Below are 22924 nucleotides of genomic sequence, written 5' to 3'. Positions count from 1 at the left end.
TAGGCTCAGCAGCCATGGCTCACAGGTCCAGCCGCTCCGCGGCATGTGGGATCTTCCCGGACCGGGGCACGAACCCGTGTCCCCTGCATCGGCAGGCGGACTCTCAACCACTGCACCACCAGGGAAGACCCTCATTTTCCTTAGTTGTGAAAGGAAATTAATATCTACCCTGCCTTCCTCTCAGTGCTGATGATCTATTATAATAGTTTATACTGCCATGTATTGTAAAGTATGATGTACAGTACAATATTAGTTATGGTGAGTAGTTTTTGGTAATTGTGCAAGAAACAACAAGCAAGACAGAAAGGGAGATGAATATAGAGATTTCCTCATCTTAAAGAGAAACAGAGGATCCCTAATGAAAGTGGCATGCAGATCGATAACCTTGGAGAAACAATGGTCTTATTAAGAGCCTATATCCACTTCCTACCCATTTGGATGATTATTAAAAAAAGAAAAAGAAAAACAACATAATGTGTTAGTAATTATGTGGAAGAGTCGGGACCCTTGTGCATTGCTGGTGGGAATGTAAAATGGTGTAGCTGCTGTGGAAAATGGTAGGGTGATTGCTCAAAAACTTAAATGTGGAATTACCCTATGACCCAGCTATTCTACTTCTAGATACGTTCTCCCAAAAATGAAGGCAGGAACTCAAACAGATATGTGTACACCCATATTCATAGCAGCCTATTCACAATAGCCAAAAGGTGGAAGCAACCCAAGTGTCTACCTACTGATGAATGGATGAACAGAGGGTAGTACGTACACACGTACAACACAATATTACTCAGCCTTAAAAAGTCAGGGAATTCTAAAGCATGCTACAACATGGTTGAACCCTGAGGTCATTATGCTGAGTGTAATAAGCTGGTCACAAAAGGACAGGAAATGTGTGATTCCACTTAGATGAGGTCCCTAGAGTAGTCAAATTCATAGAGACAGAAAGTAGATGGTGCTTGCCAGGGGCTGGGAAAGGGGGGATGGAGGGCTAGTATTTAATGGATACAGGGTTTCCATGAGGAAATGAAAAAGCTTGGACAGTGGAAGCACAACATGGTTGCACAACATGGTGAATGTATTTAATGCCACAGAACCGTACCCTTAAAAAAGGTTAAAATGTTAAATTTTATCATACGTATATTTTACATTTTGGAAAAAAAAGGAAGAGTCTGTATTCAAGAGAATATACACCCCTTGATCCTTTCAAGTGAGTAGAGTCTCAGGGCAGAGTCCAGTCACAAAGCGGTAGATGTGCACAGCGGCAGAGAGGGTTTCCACACGAATTCCCTTTACATTTGCTCCTGGGTGATAATAGGTGTTAATTAAGGGAGGAAAGGTCTGCCAATCAGATGACAGACAGTTAAACTGATGAAATGGGACCACTGGATCGAGAATTTAGAGCTTTGTTTTTTTCTTTAGAACATTTTAAACTGAAAGATGAAATCTCATCTTGATTCCATGTCCTCACGACTCCAGCAGTCTTTCCCTGGTTTCAGCTGGGTAGAGGTAGAATTCAGGGCTTAAGAATGGAGACAGGAAAGCACCTCCATAGAGCCCTTCCACAGCTGTCTTTTCAACACTGAAAAACTGAACAAACTGCACAGACAGTCCAAATAAGTCCTGTGTGTGTGTGTTTACTTTTATGTTGTGTGTTTTAGGGAAATGGTGTTGCTCTTCTAATGCAATGTCCTGATACTATTGCAGGGTGACAGAGGGGACCCAGGACCTCCCGGCTTACCAGTAAGTCTTCTGGGCAGGCCATGCGCTTCTGTTTGCTCCTCAGATAGCCTATGGTCTCCACTAGTTTGCATCTCAGCAGGACCAGCTACCTAATTTGCAGGGCCCACCTGGTGCAAGATGAAAATGTAGGTCTCTTGTTCAAAAATTATTACAAATTTTAAGATGGTGACAGCAGAGCATTAAATCAAGCATGAGGCCCTGTGTGACTGCACAGGTCCCGGACCCACAGAGCCGCCCTTGAATCTCAGTAAGCTCCGGCTTACCTTTCACTTCTATCTTGCAATGATCATTTGGTATTGCTTGGGTAGCTATAGTCGCTTAATATTTAGGAAGATAATTCCGCTTAGAAACTACCTAAATAATATATGTCCAGTGAAAATGATTTTGCTTGCTGAATCAGTAATTGTGTATTATGTTTAGTATTTTGCCCTATCTTCACGTTCCTGGAATTTGTGATTCAATGATTATATTTGTCTTTGCAATTCATCAATATTCGCAAGATTAAAACTGAAAGCAATTTGGCCTCCTAAGGGTTCACCTATAATTGTGTTTGGTAACTTCTGGCTGTTGACAGGATTACTTTCTCAGGTTGTTTTTTCCTTACTACTCCGGCAGCTCAGTTCTACGTTATCAGTGAGATACCTTGGTGTCACTGTTAAAATAAATACCAGTTCATTCTCTAGGAGAGAGTAATGCCATTGCACACTCTCAAATCATTTGACATGGGCAGGGTGAGTGGGAGAACAGAGCCCCTTTCTCCATACTTCTAGAACTGCCCAACTATAACCTTTCCTTGTGAATTTGTGTGTTATTCTGCTGTAACTTAACATGTTGCAGGAAATTGTTTATGGCTTAATTACCTTGATCTTGAATTGGGAACATTTCTATTCACACTGATCTTACAGGGCACGTTGAAAGGATATATTAGAGTATAACTACATTAATAATTTATTTAATGCTAAGTAATATTAATATTGTAAAAGCATTTTGATGTATATTAAATTTATAACATATATGGAATTTAGGAGTAACAAGGTTTCTTTGTTCTCTACTTTTGCTACTACAAGATTTATTTGTGAATAAGTAGATTGATCTCTGGGTCTTAATCCCAAACGTAGGAGTTAGTCACACTCACCAAGTGCTACTGCCTGCCAGCTCTGTGCCCTTTTCCCAGCTCTATCAGAGCTACTGTTCAAGATGACGCAGCAGGGCAGGTGTGGCCGGGACTGTGATTTCTCCGGAGGTCTTTATCCAACTGGGATTACATGCAGCTCTCCCGTGAACGATGATTATGGTTTCTGGTAAAGAATTTACTGATTTTTCTCATGTTTAGGGCTCAAGGGGAGTGAGAGGACCAGCAGGCCCAGGGGGATATCCAGGAGAGCCGGGGTTGGCAGTAAGTACAGCACTGCTGATTCTGTCTCTCCAAAAGCCCTGACTTGATATTTAAATCAAGCAAAAGAAAGCAGAATTGCAGTCTTGGGCAATTCAGGCAGAGATGGGTTCTTTTCGAGATTATCACCTGATGAATCAGCCAACACCCACCATTAGGGGCGTGAGTCCCTCCTGAAGCACGGGTCCCTGGAGGTGGGGGGCAGGAGGGGGGTGGGGGGCAAGCAGCCCAGCCATGGTAGGAAGTCCATCATGTGTGTTTCAAAATTAAGCGTTTCCTAAAGAGGAGCTTGGGACAACCAATAAGGGCACAGTCTGATCTCCATCACTGATAACTGATTTGTGTGTTTTTGCTGTTGATTTAGGGACCTCCAGGCCCTCCTGGGAGTCCAGGTTTGAAGGTATGCGGCCATGAGTAAGATACACAAATGAAGTCCATGTACAATGAGATAAGTGACACTAATATTTGTCAGAATCATGTCTTCCCTCTTTTTAGAATTCCCGAACTATTTAATAAATACACTTCAACAAATTGCTTAACCAGAAGTCTTATTACTTGTAATTACTTTTTAATATTCCAAAGCAATTAGTTTCCTTTTTCTTTTCTTTTCCAGGGTAATCCTGGCGTGGGAGTAAAGGGGCAAATGGGAGACCCGGTAAGAACTCCCTTTTGCGTGGAGGAGCACATGTTAAAATGTATGGGCTACCCGGGTCGAGGAGACGGTTCTGATTACCACTTAACTTGGGTTCGTTCTCTCGTCACTGTCCAGCTTTATGGCTGAGAATTTGTCTTTGCTGAATTATTATGACACCATTACCCTTGACTATAAAATGACAGTTCTGACAAAACCTAACAGTAAATTCAATTTAATTTATATAACACACTTCCCCCTAGCCCAAAGACATGGAATATTTCTGATAATATATCCGGGGTAACAATTTGTTTAATTATGGATTTGTTTAGCTTAACTTGCCAAATTTCATCAGAGTCCTAAACTTCACACATAAATAAAAATATGAATAACTGTGACCCAAAGCATTGAGCAACACACCGTCCACCCCTCACACCCATAGTCCTTTCTGCTGAAACACAAAACTAGGTAAGGATAAACTTTAGAAAAGTGCCTTAAGGTGGAAGCTCATCTGGAAACAATCTGAATGCTTAAGAGTCGGTGAGGGGCTCTTTCAACAACTGTGGGTAAATAGATATTGAGCATCTACCCTGTGCCAGGCTAGTATTGGTGCTTGGTGTGGGGATTTGGCGAGACAGACCTGATCTCCGCTCTCATGGAGTTCCAGTGTGGTTGGGAAATTTATGGTACAGCCATTTAACACACTTGCCAAAAATATACTGGAAGACGTCATGATGTGGGGAAATTCCAGGTTCTAGTACTTATTGGGTTGGCCAAAAAGTGCCTTCAGTTTTAAGTGAAAATAAAAGACACATTTTTCATTTTCACCAAGAACTTTATTGAACAACGTATTCACCCTTTTGTACCACTACCTTCTGCCATTTTTCAGGCAACTTAATCATTCCATCTTCTCAAAACATTTTATCTTTTTGAGCAAAGAACTGTTCCAGGTGCCTTTTACATTCTTCCAGGGAATTGAAATTTTTTCCAGTAAGAGAATTTTGTAAAGACTGAAATAAATGGAAATCCAAAGGTGCAATGCCTGGTGAATACGATGGGTGAATCAGAACTTCCCAGCCAAGCTGTAACAGTTTTTGCCTGGTCATCAAAGAAACACGCGGTCTTGCATTATCCTGATGGAAGATTATGCGTTTTCTGTTGACTAATTCTGGACGCTTTTTGTCAAGTGCCACTTTCAGTTGGTCTAATTGGGAGCAGTACTTGTTGGAATTAACCGTTTGGTTTTCCGGAAGGAGCTCATAATAGCGGACTCCCTCCCAATCCCACCATATACACAACATCACCTTCTTTGGATGAAGACCATCCTTTGGTGTGGTTGGTGGTGGTTCATTTCGCTTGCCCCACGAGCTCTTCCATTCCACATTGTTGTACAGTATCCACTTTTCATTGCCCGTCACAATTTGTTTTAAAAACAGAACTATTTCATTACGTTTCAGTAGAGAATAGCATGTGGAAATATGGTCAAGAAGGTTTTCTTCGCTTACGTGGAACCCAAACATCAACGCGATTCACATAACCAAGGCTGGTGCAAATGATTTTCCATGCTTGATGTGGATATTTTGAGTATGTCGGCCATCTCCTGCATGGTATAATGTTGATTGTTCTCAATTATTGTTTCAATTTGACCGTCTCAACCTCAGTTGCTCTACCTGACCATGGAGCATCATCCAGTGAGAAATCTCCAGCACGAAACTTTGCAAACCACTTTTGACATGTTCGATCAGTCACAGCACCTTCTCCATATACTGCACGAATCTTTTTGTGTGTTTCAGTTGCGTTTTTACCTTTTAAAGCATAATATGCCGAAAATGTTGCTTTTTTTCTTCCATCTCCAATATTAAAATGGCTACACAAAAATTCACCAATTTTGATGTCTTTTTTTAAATGCACGCTGACGTGACACCTGTCACATACGGTCTAACAAAATTGTGTCAAATGAAGTTAAAGACAACTAAGTGCTACTAGAGCCATCTTATGGAAAAAACCGAACGAACCTTTTGGCCCACCCGATGTGATAGGAAAATGTGCAAAAAATAGTGTTGTAAAATATATTAAATGATTTTAAATTTTAATACAATGTAAACTATATTCTACATTTAAATTATGTTTATTATTATATAGTATTACTTATAATATATATATTTTTTATTGGGGTATAGTTGCTTTACAATGTTGTGTTAGTTTCTGCTGTACAGCAAAGTGAATCAGCTATAGGTATACATATATTACCTCATTTTTGGATTTCCTTCCCATTTAGGTCACTGCAGAGCATTGAGTAGAATTCCCCGTGCTATGTAGCAGGTTCTCATTAGTTATCTATTTTATACGTATTAGTTTATATATGTCAATTCCAAACTCCCAATTCATCCCACCCGCCTTTTCCCCCCTTGGTGTCCATACATTTGTTCTCCACATCTGTGTCTCTATTTCTGCCTTGCAAACAGGTTCATCTGTACCATTTTTCTAGATTCCACATATATACGTTAACGTATGGTATTTGTTTTTCTCTTTCTGACTTACTTCACTCTGTATGACAGTCTCTAGGTCCATCCACGTCTCTACAAATAACCCAATATAATTCCTTTTTTATGGCTGAGTAATATTCCATTGTGTATATGTACCACATCTTCTTTATCCATTCATCTGCTGATGGGCCTTTAGGTTGCTTCTGTGACCTGGCTATTGTAAATAGTGCTGCAATGAACATTAGGGTGTATGTGTCTTTTTGAATAAGAGTCTTCTATTAGAGTTTCAAATTATGTTTAGCACACCATTTAGTCCCATACACATGTATGCACACATGCATATCATGCACATGTGTATATGTAGACATATGTATACATGTGTGTATACACAGTTATAGACCCACACATACATACAAGCACACACACACCACAAAGAACTGCACCAAAGTTTTAATAGAGATTACCTCTGGATGGTAGGATTATGGATTACTTTTATTTTTTAAATTCATTTTTAACAGTATGTATTATTTATGAAAAACAATAAACATTTAAAATTACATTATGTATTTGCCATGATTTTTATTTTAAATCCATGACATACAGGCTTGTAGGCATTATACCACAATATGTGGGTGAAAGTCTTCTTCGTTTCCATTTTTATTTCAAACTAAAGTTAATATGAAATTCTTATTATCTTGATTTTTTTTTAAAGGGTGAGGTTGGCCAGCAGGGTTCTCCAGGACCCACCCTTCTGGTGCAGCCACCTGATTCTGGTCTCTATAAAGGAGCAAAGGTAATTCTCAATCCATATATGACCTTGGTAAAGTAGTCATAGCCAACGTTTTCTGAACATGTTCCCGTGCCAGCGAAGAGCTGAGCACCTACATGCAACGCTGCCTTGATCCCAGGGTAACCTTTACAGGTTGGCACTATTATTAGTTTCATTATAAAGAGTTGAAAAAGTGAGACTTGGAAAGGTTACCAGGGTTCTCAAGTTTACCCGGCTGTTGAGTGGCAGACCTAGCTTGGGCTGCTAAACTGTGACATGTCCTCCAGGATATAGTCCCCCATTCATGTCTTTGATATGGTCGCTGAAAATACCACTGGAAATCCAGCTGTCCTTTAGATATTACATATGGATCTGATGCTTTGGTAATTGAAAGGTGACAGAGTCATAAAACCGAGCATGTAATAGACTCTTGGCAAATATTAATTCCTCTGTCACCCTCCAGCACTGATGTTACTGATGCCATGTGCACATTCTCCCATCAGTTTTCAGTTACTGGATTCAGTTTCACTACCTTGCTCAAAAGGAGCCTCTCCTCTCAGTGGCTGCATTCCCAGCTTGCATCTGCTGCCCTGGGTCCATGGTGGCTCCCCCCACCGCTCTGCTGTCCCACGCGGCCCAATGCTACACCTTTTAAACAGAACTGGCCTCCTGAAGAGTGTCAGGTTCAAAGGTGCGCTTGGATCTTAGTTGCTAATTACCGACAGTTGACGAGTAATCCCTCATTAAAAAATTAGGAGAATGGCTAAAAGAGGTAATTTCTTAAAGAGATGGAACTCAGTATGTTGAATAGAGCCGGTAAGCCAGATTATATTCATTGTGATTTTTAGGGTATTAAAGGAACGCCTGGAATCATTGGACCTCCCGGACCACCAGGACCCAAGGTAATTTATTTAAAGAACTTAAAAAATTGTATGATGTGCTATCTTAATTTAAAATGTTTACATGGTTACTATCACTGCTTTAAATGCTGATATGTTACTAGAACTTTTCAATATTTCATCATAATTCTGTAGGAAGACTATTTCCAAAGTAGCTGTTTTCTTTAAGCTGCTGGCAACAATTTTTATTTCTCGTTTTGTTTTTGCATTCGTATTGCTGAAATACTGTTGCTTGAACTCCTCTAAAAGTGTCGTCTCTTTAAGGGGGAGCCCGGTATTGGGACAAAAGGAGAGAAAGGTATTCCTGGGTTTCCAGGACCTCGGGTAAGGATCATTTTTTTGGCATCCTTAACTTCAGTGAGTTTGGAGGCATTTCTCTCTCACATTTTTATAAGACTAGATCAATATTTCTGAGAGTTCAAAAGTGGAGATTATCTCTAAGAGGAATGCTATATTTTGGTCAGCAAGAATTGTGCAATAGCTAAGTGCCCCAGAGCATCCCTTTCATGGACATCATTTGGATAAAACAGACAAGCAGAAGATGGGAGATTTGGCAGGAAGTAATGGGATCGTGGCATTTTCTTACTGGCTCAGTGTCAGCGTGATAGTAGCTTGGAGTTGTTCATTTAAGCCTATTTGATAAAAGAAGGTACTGATCTAGGAGCAGTAACTAGAAAACAACTATATAGCATCAGGCCTCAAACATCTCCACACATGTCACTAATGGGATCCCCATTCATAGAGTCACTATGAAGACCAGACCTTGGCGAGCATGGGCATTGAGTTTATCTCACTCAGATTCAGTACTTAACGAGACAATATTGACTTCCATAGTAATTTTCATTGCTCCTAATGCATAGAGCAACTATTAATCTCTAGACAAATTATATTGCAATGATTCAAAGATATTTAGCCCAGTGCAAGCATTAAATTAAATAAATTGAAATGGAAGAACAGCAAAAACAACACAACCGTGTTCTTAATTTAAAGCACTGTCAAGGACATTTATTTTTTTGAATAAGATTAAAGATCAATTAAAATAACAAATGTTATAAAGAAATGGAATCTCTTTTATATTTATTTCCTTTATCCAGCTACCTTTGCAGACAAGATTAAATACCAACGAAGCAATCTCCTAAGGTGAAAAATGATTCACTGAACTGGTTTATGTATTTTGTTTTAATTCTGTTTGTGTTGATTCTTGTGAATTTATTAGGGGGACCCTGGCTTCTATGGCTCTCCAGGTTTTCCAGGATTAAAGGTAAATGAACACGATTATAGAGAGGATAAATACATATTCATTAGTAAATGCAATTCAGTGTCATTCAAAAGTTGTACCGGGGCCTGTAGACTCACACACAGTAATGAGAAAGGGAACACATTTATTTTATAAGTTACATGATTTCACTGTGGGTACAAAAACTAAAGCAAAACTGTCGGATGCAACCCCAGAGCAGTGTTAAGATTCTGTACAGAATCTCGGTGAGCATGGGTCATTCAGATTAAATGAGAATGAGATAATTTGTTACCCAATCACATTTTTTTTTAAAAAAGGCGTGTTTCATCCCTGATGTTCTGCAATTACCTTCATTGTTTGATCCTCATGAAAACAGCACTGTATATATTATGCATTGTTTTATTTCCTGTAACTTTTGTAGGTAAATATGTGCATAAAAATAAATATATATGCTTAAAAAAATAAAAATAAAAAAAGACATGTTTTTGGTTATTTGTAGGGGGAACCAGGAGTGTTTGGAGATCCTGGGCCGTTTGGATTTCTTGGTCCAAAGGTAAAAAAGTGAGCCTATTTGAGTACAGTCTGATAACATCCTATATCCCTTACGTTATCTGATTTATTTTTTTAAATATTTCAAAGAATCATTCAAAACTGAGTTCATTTTGCTTATATTATTTTAATGCATGTGGTAATGATTACCTTTTACATTTGAGCAATGATCCTTTTGAAGGTGAATAATAATGAGAGATTCAGAAATTCCCTAGGGATTATACAGTATCATGATTAAAAACAGGGAACCGTGGAGAGTCCTTTGCTTTGAACACCACTGCATTTTTTCTTTCCTTTTTATGTGACCTCACCTTCAGCACTTGTGCAGGACAAGCCATGGTGGCATTAAGGTGACACAATTAAGGGGGACAATATCTGCTACTAAAATAAAATGTAGGTTCAGGTCCTATAGGCAAATAAACTATTTGTTCTGGAGTGCAAGTTAGACATTAATGCTCATAATAGATCCGAGAAACTTCATGGCTTCAGAGGTATCTAGTTGATGCACATGGAAGCATTTTTGGAGTTTGAATTGTTTTTGGGGGGGGAGAACTTTCCCAGTTGGCTGTTAACTTCTGCTTGTAGGTGGGAGATCTCATACTTTTGTTCCTCTTAGACCACCATGAGCTATTTATTTCTCTAGTCAGCCTACAGGCTTTGTTTCCTATATGAATGCCCACTTGGTGATGCTAATATTTACTTAGTGCCAGGAAACATGAGAAAAAGATTAATATTTCTAAGAAAAGTGAATGAATGAATGATTTCAGGGAGATCCTGGAGACCGCGGGCACCCAGGACCACCAGGGGTTTTGGCAACTCCAGCTCTTCCACTCAAAGGTTTGTGTTCCATTTTTTTTCTCTATGGATTATGCTGAAATGGGATTTGCATGGTCCCAAAAGAAGGGTTTGGCCTGGTCCTTCTGTAGTTTACACACTCAGCAGGCTACGTATACGAACTTCTGCTATGAATGTATAATTATATTAGTGCAAGTAGAGATGTGCATCTTGGTCTGTCTCTATCAGCCATAAGACACCAAATTTTATTTTAGTGGGTGAACTTCATGCTGGGATTTTTATTATGTTACCTTTCAGAAAGTAGGTTTTTTAATCGCTAGAAATGTGTGAAGCCATTTGACTAAGACCTGCCAAGATGCTGCCTCCAGGAAGAAAGCAGCCTAGATCGATGACAAATTCCGCACTATGTGTCTGCATGTGTCTGCAGCGGAGGGTCTAAGATATTGCACTTTAAACGTGATGAGAAACTGCAAAACAATCTCCTGGTGTACTTTAACAAGGCTCACGAAAAGTGATTGCGCGTGAGCCATTAAGTGTATATATATGTTTACTATATACATTATGCCATTATCTTTGGCAGGGCCTCCAGGGGATCCAGGGCACCCTGGCCGCTATGGAGAAACGGGGGCTGTTGGACCACCTGGTCCCCCTGGTCCCCCTGGTAGACCAGGGGAAGTCTGTGCAGGTATGGCTTTTACATGCCAGGTTTGCTGCATCCTCTTCCACACCAGGGCCTCTCCACTCTAGCTGATATTAAAATCACCTTAGCATTGTTTCAAAAATACTGATGGCTGTGCGTACCCCAGATCAGGAATGTTGGACTCTCTGAGGGATGGAGGGACCAAGGCATCTACTATTATAAAAGGGTCCCCATACTTTTTTATTTTTGGCCGCACTGCGCAGCATGTGGGATCTTATTTCCCTGACCAGGGATCGAACCCATGCCCCCTGCATTGGAAGCACGGAGTCCTAACCACTGGACCGCCAGGGAAGTACCCACCACCCGCCCCCAACCCCTGCTTAATTCTAATGCACAGCCAGGATTAAGAAGCACAGAGCTCAAACCAATTAATCATTTAATTGGAAGAAATCCAGGCTCCTGGACTGCACCTCAGAATTATTCAATCACTATCTCAGGGGTGTGATAAGAAATATGTATGTACAACAAGCTTCCCACAAGACTACCAGATGCAGTTAAGATGTGGAAACTGCTGCTAGGGTTAGAGTGTGTCTTTAGGTCTTTCCCACTTTCTTGGAAGGCTCTCTCTATGGACATCTACTTGTTAAAATTTAGTTCATTCACCTAGGCCCCAACTTAAATCTTCTGCATGAAATGTGGAAATACAAAATTGCAAATAAAAAAATAAAATTTTGATTCGGACTTAGTTAAAAAATAAACAAAAAACAACAGCCCTCTCGCCCACAAAAAAACCCCTATGGCTCATGGTAGTATTTGATGAAAGGCCTGAGAAATAATCCTGTTGACACACGGACTTTGAACTCCTTCAAGTGCTGTCTTAGCTAATATTCCCAGTGAGATTAAGAATGGAAGTGTAGGGAATATTTGTATTCTGTGAACCCAGGAAGACTGATTAAACGTGTGGGGAGAAAAGTCTGGTATAAATGTAATTTTATCCGGTCTGTTTCATGTTATAGTTCCTGAGGAGTTAGAAGTTTCCTGAGATATTCAACTGTGAACCACGAAGTTCTTGTTTAATGTTTCACAAAGCTAGCTTTCACTTTGTAGGATCTGATGACCACAAAGGCAGTAAATAAAGCTTTGTTTAGTTCATTTACTCTTTCGATATCGCAGCCATGGCTTAATTGACCCAGAACTATATAAATCATACAGAATACTCTGTTGGTCGGGAGGCACTAGACTCCGCTCTTACATTTCTCCTTTCGGGCCTGTTTATAATAAAATACCACCTCCAGCAGATTGAAATCAAAACCCAGTGGGAGTAAGTAACACCTGTCTCTAGCAGATTCCAAACCAAGTATAACAGGAAGCTTCTTAATTCCAAATATCTTTTTTAAAAGAATCCATATTTTGACTCCAACCTATAGTAAGAAATAATTTTATATTGTATAGCATTTACATTACATTACACACATATATGCATACATACATACATATGGTTGAAACACAGATTTCACAAAATAATATCTCTGGGGTATCTGATGCACTCTATTTTCTATTCCATTCTTTTCTTTTGAAAAAAAAAAGTTTTTAATGTTGGCCACAACTGAATTGATTTCATGTCCTGTCAGTTGGTGGGCGAGGCTGCGATATGCCACACACTGTAACCCATTCTGCCTTTTGGAAGCTGGTTGAGCATTCTCCCTGGTACTGGGACGAGATAGCAGGCAGCATCTGGGACCATCCAGTGACTGATTGTGGAGATTCCGAGTCAGGTCTTAGGACTGTTATGAAGACAAGATGGTAGCCAAGTCCACAGGAGTACATGTTCATTTTGTTTTAAACATACCATTGTATGTAGCCTTTATTATACATATTTTATTTTATAGTCATCTATAGTATTTACCATGAGATGAGTTGGGTTTTGGAGCCAGACACCTGTGATTGAATCCCAACCTTCCCAATCCGTATAGTATAGTGAAATAGTTATGCGTTTACACAATGGACTAAGAACATTCCAGGTTCTAGTACTTACAAACTGTGTGATCTTGGGCATTTATTAAACTTCTCTGTGCCTGAGTTTTCCTGTCTGCAAAACGGAGTTCTTGTTACAGCTGAAAGAAATAATATGTATACAGTTCTTAGAATACAACTGGGGATATAGTAAAGACTCACTGTGTTAGCTACGATTATTAGTATTCATATTTGGCCTAAATTTTCTGTGCCTTATCTATAAGGTACGGACTTTTCAAGGTTGTTGAAGGAGTGAAGATAATGTTTGAAAATACACGTAAAGCCCCAGCACGTATGCACCCAATAACGAAAGCCATCAACTTAACTTGCATGCTACATTACTGATGACGGACAGGGTTTCAATTGTCTGTTGCTGAACAGATAGCCCAAAACCTAGTGGTTTAAGACAACAACGTTCAGTATATTCCCCTTCACTCTTTCTGTGGTTCAAGAATTCAGGAAGGGCTAAGCTGAGCGATTATGGAGCAGGGATTTTCATCTGGTTGCAGCCATCGTGTCTGGAACTGAAACATGAGGAATGGCCAGGCATCTCTCTCCTTCATTTCTCATATAGCCTCAAGTCTCTCTGTGTGACTCTGTACTTAATTTAGGCTTCCTTACAGCATGGTGGCTTCCGAGCAGTGATACTGCTTCTGTGGTGCCTCAGGACTCCAGTCCAAGCATTTTGCTCACAAGGAAGAAGCTGAATCTTCTTTAATAATCTGGCCTTGGAAACCATATCGTGTCACTCCCGCCATACTTCATTAGTCCAAACAACCACAAAAGGCTGGTACATTGAAGGGACGGGGAACATTCCACCTCTTGCTAGGGGAGCGTCAAGGTTCTACAAGAGCGTGAGGGACTAGAGCTACCCTGGCGCCATCTTTGATAATGTCAGTCTTCCACAGAGAGGTCCTGGAACCAGACATGCTTAGGCAGAAGCAGCTCAGAGTAATGATCACTCTCACACCAAGGCTTCCAGCTGTCTTTAAGCCAAAGCCACCAGCGAGGGGGAAGTAGCATGTCAAGGGGAAGCAGGATTTAGCTGCTGCTGCATTACTTTGACCTGCTCTAAACACACTGAGCATCCAGTCGTTCACTGAGAACATGCCAGATATTGCAGTAAGCTCCTTATGTGGATTATTTTATTTAATCTTCATTACAAGCCTCTGAGGAAGATATAGAGGATTAAATAAGTTAAATAACCTACTTAAGTACCTGTGGCTGGAGAGGGAGAGGCCAGGTTCAAATCTAGCACCTCTTTGCTTTTCCACAAACCTAAGTGGTTATAGTATTTTACATCTACATAGATAATTTTGTGAGTCCCATTTTTTTTTGGCTGTGCTAATTAATTTTGGGGTAAAAGATTAGAAGACTGTCTCCATGTAAGCATATCTCAATCATATCCAAATATTACATTTTAGTATCTAAATGGCAACACCAGTTTTCTCATTAAATTCTACTAGTCAATGATAATTATAAAAACAAACAGCTTAAAATTATATACCAGGTACCTGTCTACATGATTTAATGTATTACCTTATTTAGTTTCTTCTAATTTTTTAAATTTTTTACTGAACTTTAGTTGATGTACAGTATTATGTGTTACAGATGTATAATATAGTGATTCACAATTTTTAAAGGTTATGCTCCGTTTATAGTTATTATAAAATATTGGCTATACTCCTCCGCTCGTTTTACAGTATGTCCTTATAGCTTACTTCATATGTAATAGTTTGTACCTCTTAATCTCCTACCCTTATTTTGCCCCTCCCCCTTCTCTCTCCCCACTAGTAACCACTTGTTTGTTCTCTATATCTGTGAATGTGCTTCTTTTTTGTTATTTTCACTAGTTGTTGTATCTTTAAAATTCCACATGTAAGTGATATCATACAGTATTTGTCTTTCTGTGAGTCCGTATTTTAATTCACTATATGTGCTAAAGTGTTTATTCAGGTTATTTTTTATCAAGTTACCAAAGTTTTTTGATATTTTTAAAACTAATTTTAATTAAATAATATATATTTCTTTTCCAATAATCCTAAAGAATAGACAAAAAGGTAAGAAAATCTGATTCCCTAAACCTTTATTACCACTTGTGTGCTTGTTTCAAAGGAGGTGAGGCATTCTGATGGCTGGGATACTCAGTTATTTTTTAGCTACATTTTTTTTCCTTAAAAAAATTCCACAGCCTACGAAGAATGTACTGATTTTGATTTCTTCTACAGAAAAATGTTATCTGAGAGTATGTGTGGTTTTCATTCTTTATTTCTCTTGGAGGCATGATGGGACCCCCTGGGCCACGAGGGTTTCCTGGTCATCCAGGATTTCCAGGGGCAGCTGGTATTCCTGGGAGAGCTGATTCTGCTCCAGGGAAACCAGGCGACCAGGGACCACCTGGGTTGCCTGGAGTGCCAGGGTTGCCGGGACCTCCAGGATCAGATGGTAAAGTGCTCTTCATTCACATTCACTAGCATTTATGTTGCATTTGATATTTGCAGTATCATTCAGAAACCATGACTTTGCATTTGATATTTGCAGTATCATTCAGAAACCATGACTTTGCAAATTTTAAAAACGTTATCTAATATTTCATAAGCCAAGTTAGTTGTATTAAAAATACAAAAAAGTAAACTGATGTTGGACTGCCACATCTCTTAAATTATGTGAAAATATTTGGATGGGAATTTAAGTATGCTGATAGAATGTTGTAAATTAACACAATTTTACTTTTTAAATGTAGTTGTCATTTTTATAGAGTTACGAATGGACATAGCTTGAGTCAAACAGCTCTACAAAGCCTTTTGTGAAAAAACTGCTGTCCCAGGCAACCCCTTCTCCTATTCTCTCCTCCCCAGGGGCAATATTTTCCCCACAATTAGCTGGATCTCTTGGGATTTGCCTCTATATTGCCATTCAACATACTTGTGTTGCTATTTCTTAATTTTTCAGTTTGCGCATTATCTATTGACTTTCCTCTGTAGCGGGTGAATTCACCTCACACCACACATGTGCCATTTTCCACTCCTACAACCTATCAATATAGTTAGCGTCATAATTTTAGTTAAATAAATATGCAGTGTTTACACGGAAGGGTTATATAAATGCTATTCACCAGTTCAGCCATATAATAATATATGATACTACTTTCCTAGCATAACAGTTTGGTAATGATTGTCATATCTTTGTGTGTTTGCTTGGTTTTCAATATACTTATTGCTAATTCAACCTCAAACCGTCCGGAGTTGTATACATCTCTTAATCATACATTTTAACTCATTACTAGTATTCTCTCTTTGAATAAATCTCATCTGGAACTTTTTGACCTATTTAAATTAGGTCAGGTTGCAATTTTAAAAGCTGATGCTGCGACACTGCCCGGAGATCTTCCTTCACCATTATCCTAGGAATTCTCTGTCTCTATCTCTCTGTCTGTCTCTGTCTCTCTGACTCTCTGTCTCTCTGGGTCCCTTTGTTTCCACAACTCATATATTTCTTCTAATGGTTTACTCATTATACTTTGTGAGAAAATGTGTGTATTTGGGGTGTCTTCACTATTTGAAATACCTTTATTCTGCTGTGGAATTTGATTGATAGTTTGGTTGAATATAAAATTCTAGATTGGAATAATTTTTCCTCCAGGTTTTTGAAGGCGTTTTCCATTGCTTTTTAGTGTCGTTACTGAGAAGTCCAGTAACCTTTAGATACTTGATTCTTTGTTTAAAATCCCTTTTCTTATTGAAAGCTTATAGGAATTCTCCTTTGTTTTCAATGTCCTTAAATTTCACTGTGATTTACCTCAGTGTGGGTACATTTGCAGGCACTAGGAGCAATTTAACACAAATCCTTCATTTCTGGAAAAATTTCTTGAAGTATTTCTTTTTTTTTTAAATATATTTATTTTATTTATTTATTTTTGGCTGCATTGGGTCTTCGTTGTTGCATGTGGACTTTCTCTAGTTGCAGCAAGCGGGGGCTACTCTTCGTTGCAGTGCGTGGGCTTCTCATTGAGGTGGCTTCTCTTGTTTTGGATCACGGGCTCTAGGCACGTGGGCTTCAGTAGTTGTGGCACATGGGCTCAGTAGTTGTGGCTCGCGGGCTCAATAGTTGTGGCTCGCGGGCTCTAGAGCTCAGGCTCAGTAGTTGTGGCTCACAGGCTTAGTTGCTCCACAGCATGTGGGATCTTCCCAGACCAGGGCTCGAACTCGTGTCCCCTGCATTGTCAGGCAGATTATTAACCACTGCGCCACCAAGGAAGCCCTTGAAGTATTTCTTTGAAGATACTTTGTCCTCCTTTTTTTTCCCTCTGTTTTCTATTTCTGGACTCAATATATTTGTCTGTTAGAGAATCAATCCTACATGTCTGTTTTTCAAATCTTCACTCTATTATTCTTCACCTTTTTATTTTTCTGCAACACTTTCTGGTAGACTTCCTCAACTCCATCTTCCAAGTCTGCTCCTGAATTTTTAAATTTCTGCTTTCATAACCATTTTTTTTTGTTGCTATTGCGCTCTCTCTCTCTCTCTCTCTCTCTGTTGTTGTTCCCTTTTAATGTTTCTTTTTGCAGCAGCCTGTTTCTGTTTTGGGAATGAAATGCCTTCGCTTGTCTGCTTTCTAAACTATATGGTTTATTTTAAAGATTCCTTCTTACTTCATTGTCTGTTTCCTCCAGTTTTGAGGGCGTTTGTTTTTTCCTGCTGCAGTTTTTGAGAAGGTTTTCTTACTATTTAGCTGCTTCTTTGACCAATCATCCTGTTTGGGGTCTCACTGTCATTCTACTTCAGAGGTACCAATTCTTGAACTTTGGAAGAGATTTCCTAGGTAAACTGTGTTCTGTTTCCGCTTTCCCCACAGCCTGCTTGGAATTCAGCTTTTTAAGGTCTGCTAAATCTTTTTACTTTTTTTTTTTTTTGCTTTTGTTTCTCTTTTTCTTTGTCTTGAAAGATTATACCTTTTTATAATATTCTTTTACTGTCTGTTATCTTACTGGTATTTGGGGAGACAAGGAACTTATTGTTTGCATTTTATCTAACATTTTTAATCAGATGTCTCTGAATTTTTGCTTTTACAAACCCTGCTTTATGCTTTCTTTATTAGGTAATTACTGATAATTAAGGGGCAAAATATATTTGCCATATACTTTTAGTTTTTTGTTTATTTGTTTTGTTTTGGTATATTTGTTTGTTTTATTATCCACTACTTTGCTCTGCAACCCATTAAATTGGGGCTGAGATTAGGGATAGTGTTATCAATGGTTATGGTAGCAGAAGCTTGCTGTGACAATTGTATGGTCTATTTGTATACATATTCTTATAGCAGAGAGAAAGAATCATAAGAAAGGAATGGAAGAAAGAATGGTGTTGAGGGGGGATGGTGTGAATGAGAACACACCAAGCTCTACTTGTTCTATATCAGATCTATATCAGATGTTCTATATCAGATGTTCACAAAAATTGTGTGATTCTCTCTGCCCGCCCCCTTTCCCACTGGAAAGTTGTATATTGTAGTGCTGGGCCTCCTGGGCCACAAGGAATAAAAGGCAAAGTGGGTCCACCAGGAAGAAGAGGCTCGAAAGGAGAAAAAGGCAAGTATGCATCAAAGTAGAATTTCTAGAAAATAACATATGGAGGATTGGGAGGCATTATGAAATGTACAATGTGGATTTCATTTAGATTCTTCACTCACCTTAGTTACCCCTGTGAGTACTTAACTCACTGTGTGCTTGTGATGTGATTAGAACTTACCGAAAAGTCAAATCTATATCTTACAGCATAAAGGAGACACTTACCTGCCATGAAATTTGTCTCAAGGTGATGACTTTTTCCACAGGATCCTCTCAATTCCTTGAAAAAAGCAGAGATAGGACAGTATTGATCTTTAATTTTGGTTTCTCTCTGGGGGTCCCATCTTTCCCAGACTCATCAAATACCTATAGCTCTATGTTTCTACACCCTAAATTGTTTGGTGCCTTTTTGACCAACTGAGTCAGGTGGGTATGAGAGCTGAGGAGTTTGACTGTCCTAAAGGCATTTTTTTAAACTAAAGGTCCTGATGATTAGAAAACGCACTATAGGGAATTATTAGCTGTAACATGCAATACAATCAATAATCCCTCTTAACATATTATTTGGATTCTTTAAATGCCCAGAGTTTATGCTCTAACCAATTTTGTTGTTGTTGTTGTTGTTTCAGCAGGAACCAAATTAAGAGACTTTGTTTTTTTTAGTAGGAACCAAATAAGAGACTTCTAAACTTTTAAAAATACGAAACTTTCTTATTTTCAAAGTTTCTTCCATAGAATCAGACATTGGCTTTTCCCCTAGATTTTGTCAGTTTGCGTTTATTAAGACAGAACACCCCATTTGTCTGGAAATGATATGTCCACCCACATAGACCATAGCTACCTCCAGGTCATGCCCTGTGCTCTCCACATCACATGTTATCAGTTATCTGTGATAAGAATTGTGCACATCAGACCCTTTTTGTTCTTATTCGCACTATTGGTTTTGTATAGTAAAGACTTTATTGGGATTTCATTCAGGAAATTTGACAAAGCTGCCTTTTATCCTCTGTCTAGGAAGCACAGGGCTCTGTGCCTGCCAGCCTGGTCCCTCAGGCCCACCCGGCCCTCCAGGACTTCCTGGGAGGCAAGGGAGTAAAGGAGACTTGGGACTCCCTGGGCGACTTGGAGAAAAAGGTTACCCAGGCCTTCCTGGTGCCAGAGGATCTCCAGGGCCACCAGTGAGTAACTCTCTCCAGTATCAATCTTTCTAGTTAAAAAAGACTGGTAGAGATAGAATTCACTTGTACCTCTCTCCAATTTATAGTGATATATATATTGTATGTTTTGAATCTATAAGTATATTCATGACAAAAAATCATCTCTATCCTTTCATTCATTCATTCATCATTCATTCATTTGTTCAGTCAACTAATATTTATTGAGCACCTACTATGTTCCAGGTACTATTCCAGGTGCTGGGGATACAGCAGGGACCAGAACACTATCTCTGCCCTCTGGGGGCCTCTACTCTGTTGGGAGGACATACACCATATAACAGATAGACGGGTGAATATAGAGTATGGCCGATGGCAATAAAGGCCATCACCATCTGGTATGGCTTGCGTGGAGAGAGTGAGGGAAAGAGCAGACCTGAAGTCAAATGGCTGGAGGTTAGCAGGGGTTGGAGAGCATGGAGCATTGTAGGTGGGTTGGCTTCGAGCTTGTACTCTGGATGACATAGAACAGCCAGCGGAGAGTTTTAAGGAGAGAGGAGTCTGACAATAGTTTTAATTGGATCACTCAGGTAGCTTTGTTAAGAACAGACCAGAAGAGACAAGGGAAGAAGTAGGGAGATTTAGCTGGGCTATTGCTGCAGTAATCCTGGTGAAATATGATGGCGGACAGGTGTACCTATTACTGTTGGGTGTGACGGGAAGTGGTCAGATTCTGGGTATATTTTGACCATAGAGCCAACAGACTGGCTGTGAGGCTGGATGTGGGATATGAAAAGCAGAGAAATAAAGGATGGGGCCAAGATGGGCAGACAATGTGAGGAGCAGGCCTGGGGGGCAGGAAAGGAAGCAGTGCTGTTGGGCACATTTTAAGTTTGGGGTGCCGATTAGACGAGCAGGCGGAGGTCTCAAGTGGGCTGTGGGATGATGTTCAAGTGGGGGATCCAGGTGAGAGATCGGGTGGAGCTGTAGATATTGGCTTCGTCAGAGTTTATGTTATATTTCGTGCCAGAGGATGCATGAAATCTTGCGGTGACTTCTATTTGCTGACCATTCCAAGGGACCATTCCAAGTGACTCGGGCTGAGGCAGAGCGGTCCCTCAGAATAAAATCAGTGCCCCTGGGGGCCCTCCCCTGGAGGCTGGAGACAGCCCTTATTACAGGGGCTTAATCCTGGGGTGGCCAGGAGCCCAACCATCAGCCCCTGTGCACTCTTTTCCATTTTCCCCAGGAAATCTCGTGAAACTAAGGTTCCAGCCTGAGAGCCTTAAGTGAGGGTGATGGTTAAGCTCTTCCTGCACCAACCTTGTCAACTCAACGAGAAGTTAGGTCCTTAATATGCATATGTTGAATAAACATAATTGTAATTATCAATATTAAGTAGGCTGCATTTTATTGTCTGCTTCTTTAATTCAACTTTTTATAGTCATTTTTTAATTTTTTATTTTTTAAAACAATCTTTTTTTAAATTTATTTTTGGCTGCATTGGGTCTTTGTTGCGGTGCACGGAGCTTCTCTAGTTGTGGCGATCAGGGGCTACCCTTCGTTGTGGTGCGTGGGCTTCTCGTTGCGGTGGCATCTCTTGTTGCAGAGCATGGGCTCTAAGCACGTGGGCTTCAGTAGTTGCAGCACGCAGGCTCAGTAGTTGTGGCTCACGGGCTCTAGAGCGCAGGTTCAGTAGTTGTGGCTCACGTGCTTAGTTGCTCTGCGGCATGTGGGATCTTCCCAGACCAGGGCTCAAACCTGTGTCCCCTGCATTGGCAGGCGGATTCTTAACCACTGCGCCACCAGGGAAGTCCCATAGTTATTTTTTTATGTTGTTACCTAATCTTCATAATGAAGGTTTTATTGGCTCTAAAATATTTTTCTTCCTTCACATTGAGTTGCTTCTCAGAGCTAACATCTTGGAGTGTGGATTACTAGTTCAGCCAGGGTTATCCTGGCGGAGGTTTATGTAATTCAGTTGCTCCAGGACTTACCTCTTAATTTAAAAAAAAATTTATTTTAAATTAAAGTGTAGTTGATTTACAATGTTGCATTAAACTGGCCGTATTTCTGATGTCTCTGTTCTGTGTATGATTCTGTCCATATGACTTCTCTGTACTAAATTCATCTCACTGTGATCACAGTTAGGGACCAAGTTCATACTATGGGGCACAGGAAAGGAAAGGAGGGAGGGAGGGATGGACAGAAAGAGGGAGCTTGAAGGACCCACAGACAAGCATTCTTGGGTGTTCTCACTCCGCTGTACATCTCTCTCCTCTGCTGGTCCCTGGCTCCAGAAGCCACAGATTTGTGGGAAAGTAGAAAACAGAAAAGTAGGTTTAAGTTCTTTGCAAGTTTTTCTGTGGTTGGACCAAAGCCTTGTATTCATTGCCTTAGCCTGAGAGCAGTTCCCAGGATGGGGGTTTGCCACCACGATGCTCTATTGGAAGGCACAGGGCTTAGGAGCATATGGACCAAGCTTCAAATCCCAACTCTGACATTGCTGAGCTCTGTGGTGTTCCTGTAAGATGGATATAACAACACCTGTCCTACAAGTTTGTTGGTAAGAATTCAATTCAACAGTATATTCTGAGAGCTACAAGGTACACACCAGTGAACCAGATGGCCAGGGTCGCTGCCCCTGAGGAGTCGCAGCGCAAACCAAAGGCCACAAACTGCCATGGACTAAATCTGAACCTCCAGCGTGTTTCATTCTGTCCTCACAGTGTTTGCTTTTGTACTATTAATATGTTTATGGCTGCCCTTGAGAAATTGGAAGCCCATTAGCACAGATCACTGGATCCCCACCACTGCCGGAAGCTGAGGAGGTCTGGGGGCTCGAGTCTCCACCATGCCCTCTCGCCTGCTTTTCGGAAGAGCATGGCCCCCCAGTGGGCATCCATGGTTGAAGTTCCTGACCTAGACTGTGTATAAAATAACTAGTACTTGCCCGGCAGAGAGGAATTCTTGTGGCTGCTGAGATTTTGTTGTTGTGTATTTTTTTTTAACTTCTTTATTGGAGTACAATTGCTTTACAATGGTGTGTTAGTT

At 40.1% G+C, this 22924-nt stretch overlaps 1 protein-coding gene across 7 annotated transcripts in view; it reads left to right on the top strand.

Moving 5' to 3' along the window:
* The window catches only part of COL4A4 (collagen type IV alpha 4 chain), a 138670-nt gene that overhangs the window by 51720 nt on the left and 64026 nt on the right, over positions 1-22924 (top strand). For 4 of the 7 annotated variants that reach the window (XM_079925439.1, XM_079925434.1, XM_079925433.1 and 1 more), the window contains 14 exons: positions 1705-1740; positions 3074-3136; positions 3498-3533; positions 3747-3788; positions 6963-7043; positions 7868-7921; positions 8183-8242; positions 9135-9179; positions 9655-9708; positions 10472-10541; positions 11080-11184; positions 15433-15597; positions 18648-18741; positions 19735-19894. In XM_079925439.1, the coding sequence (XP_079781565.1) occupies positions 1705-1740; positions 3074-3136; positions 3498-3533; positions 3747-3788; positions 6963-7043; positions 7868-7921; positions 8183-8242; positions 9135-9179; positions 9655-9708; positions 10472-10541; positions 11080-11184; positions 15433-15597; positions 18648-18741; positions 19735-19894 (1065 nt within the window). Of the gene's footprint in view, positions 1-1704; positions 1741-3073; positions 3137-3497; positions 3534-3746; positions 3789-6962; positions 7044-7867; positions 7922-8182; positions 8243-9134; positions 9180-9654; positions 9709-10471; positions 10542-11079; positions 11185-15432; positions 15598-18647; positions 18742-19730; positions 19895-22924 lie in introns of all 7 variants that reach the window. The other 3 variants (XM_079925437.1, XM_079925438.1, XM_079925436.1) reach the window with 1 other exon arrangement.

This window comes from Stenella coeruleoalba (assembly GCF_951394435.1).
Source record: "Stenella coeruleoalba genome assembly, chromosome: 6".
NCBI lineage: Eukaryota > Metazoa > Chordata > Mammalia > Artiodactyla > Delphinidae > Stenella > Stenella coeruleoalba.
Note: the sequence above shows the minus strand (reverse complement) of the source record. Positions and strands in the feature narration are given on the sequence as shown.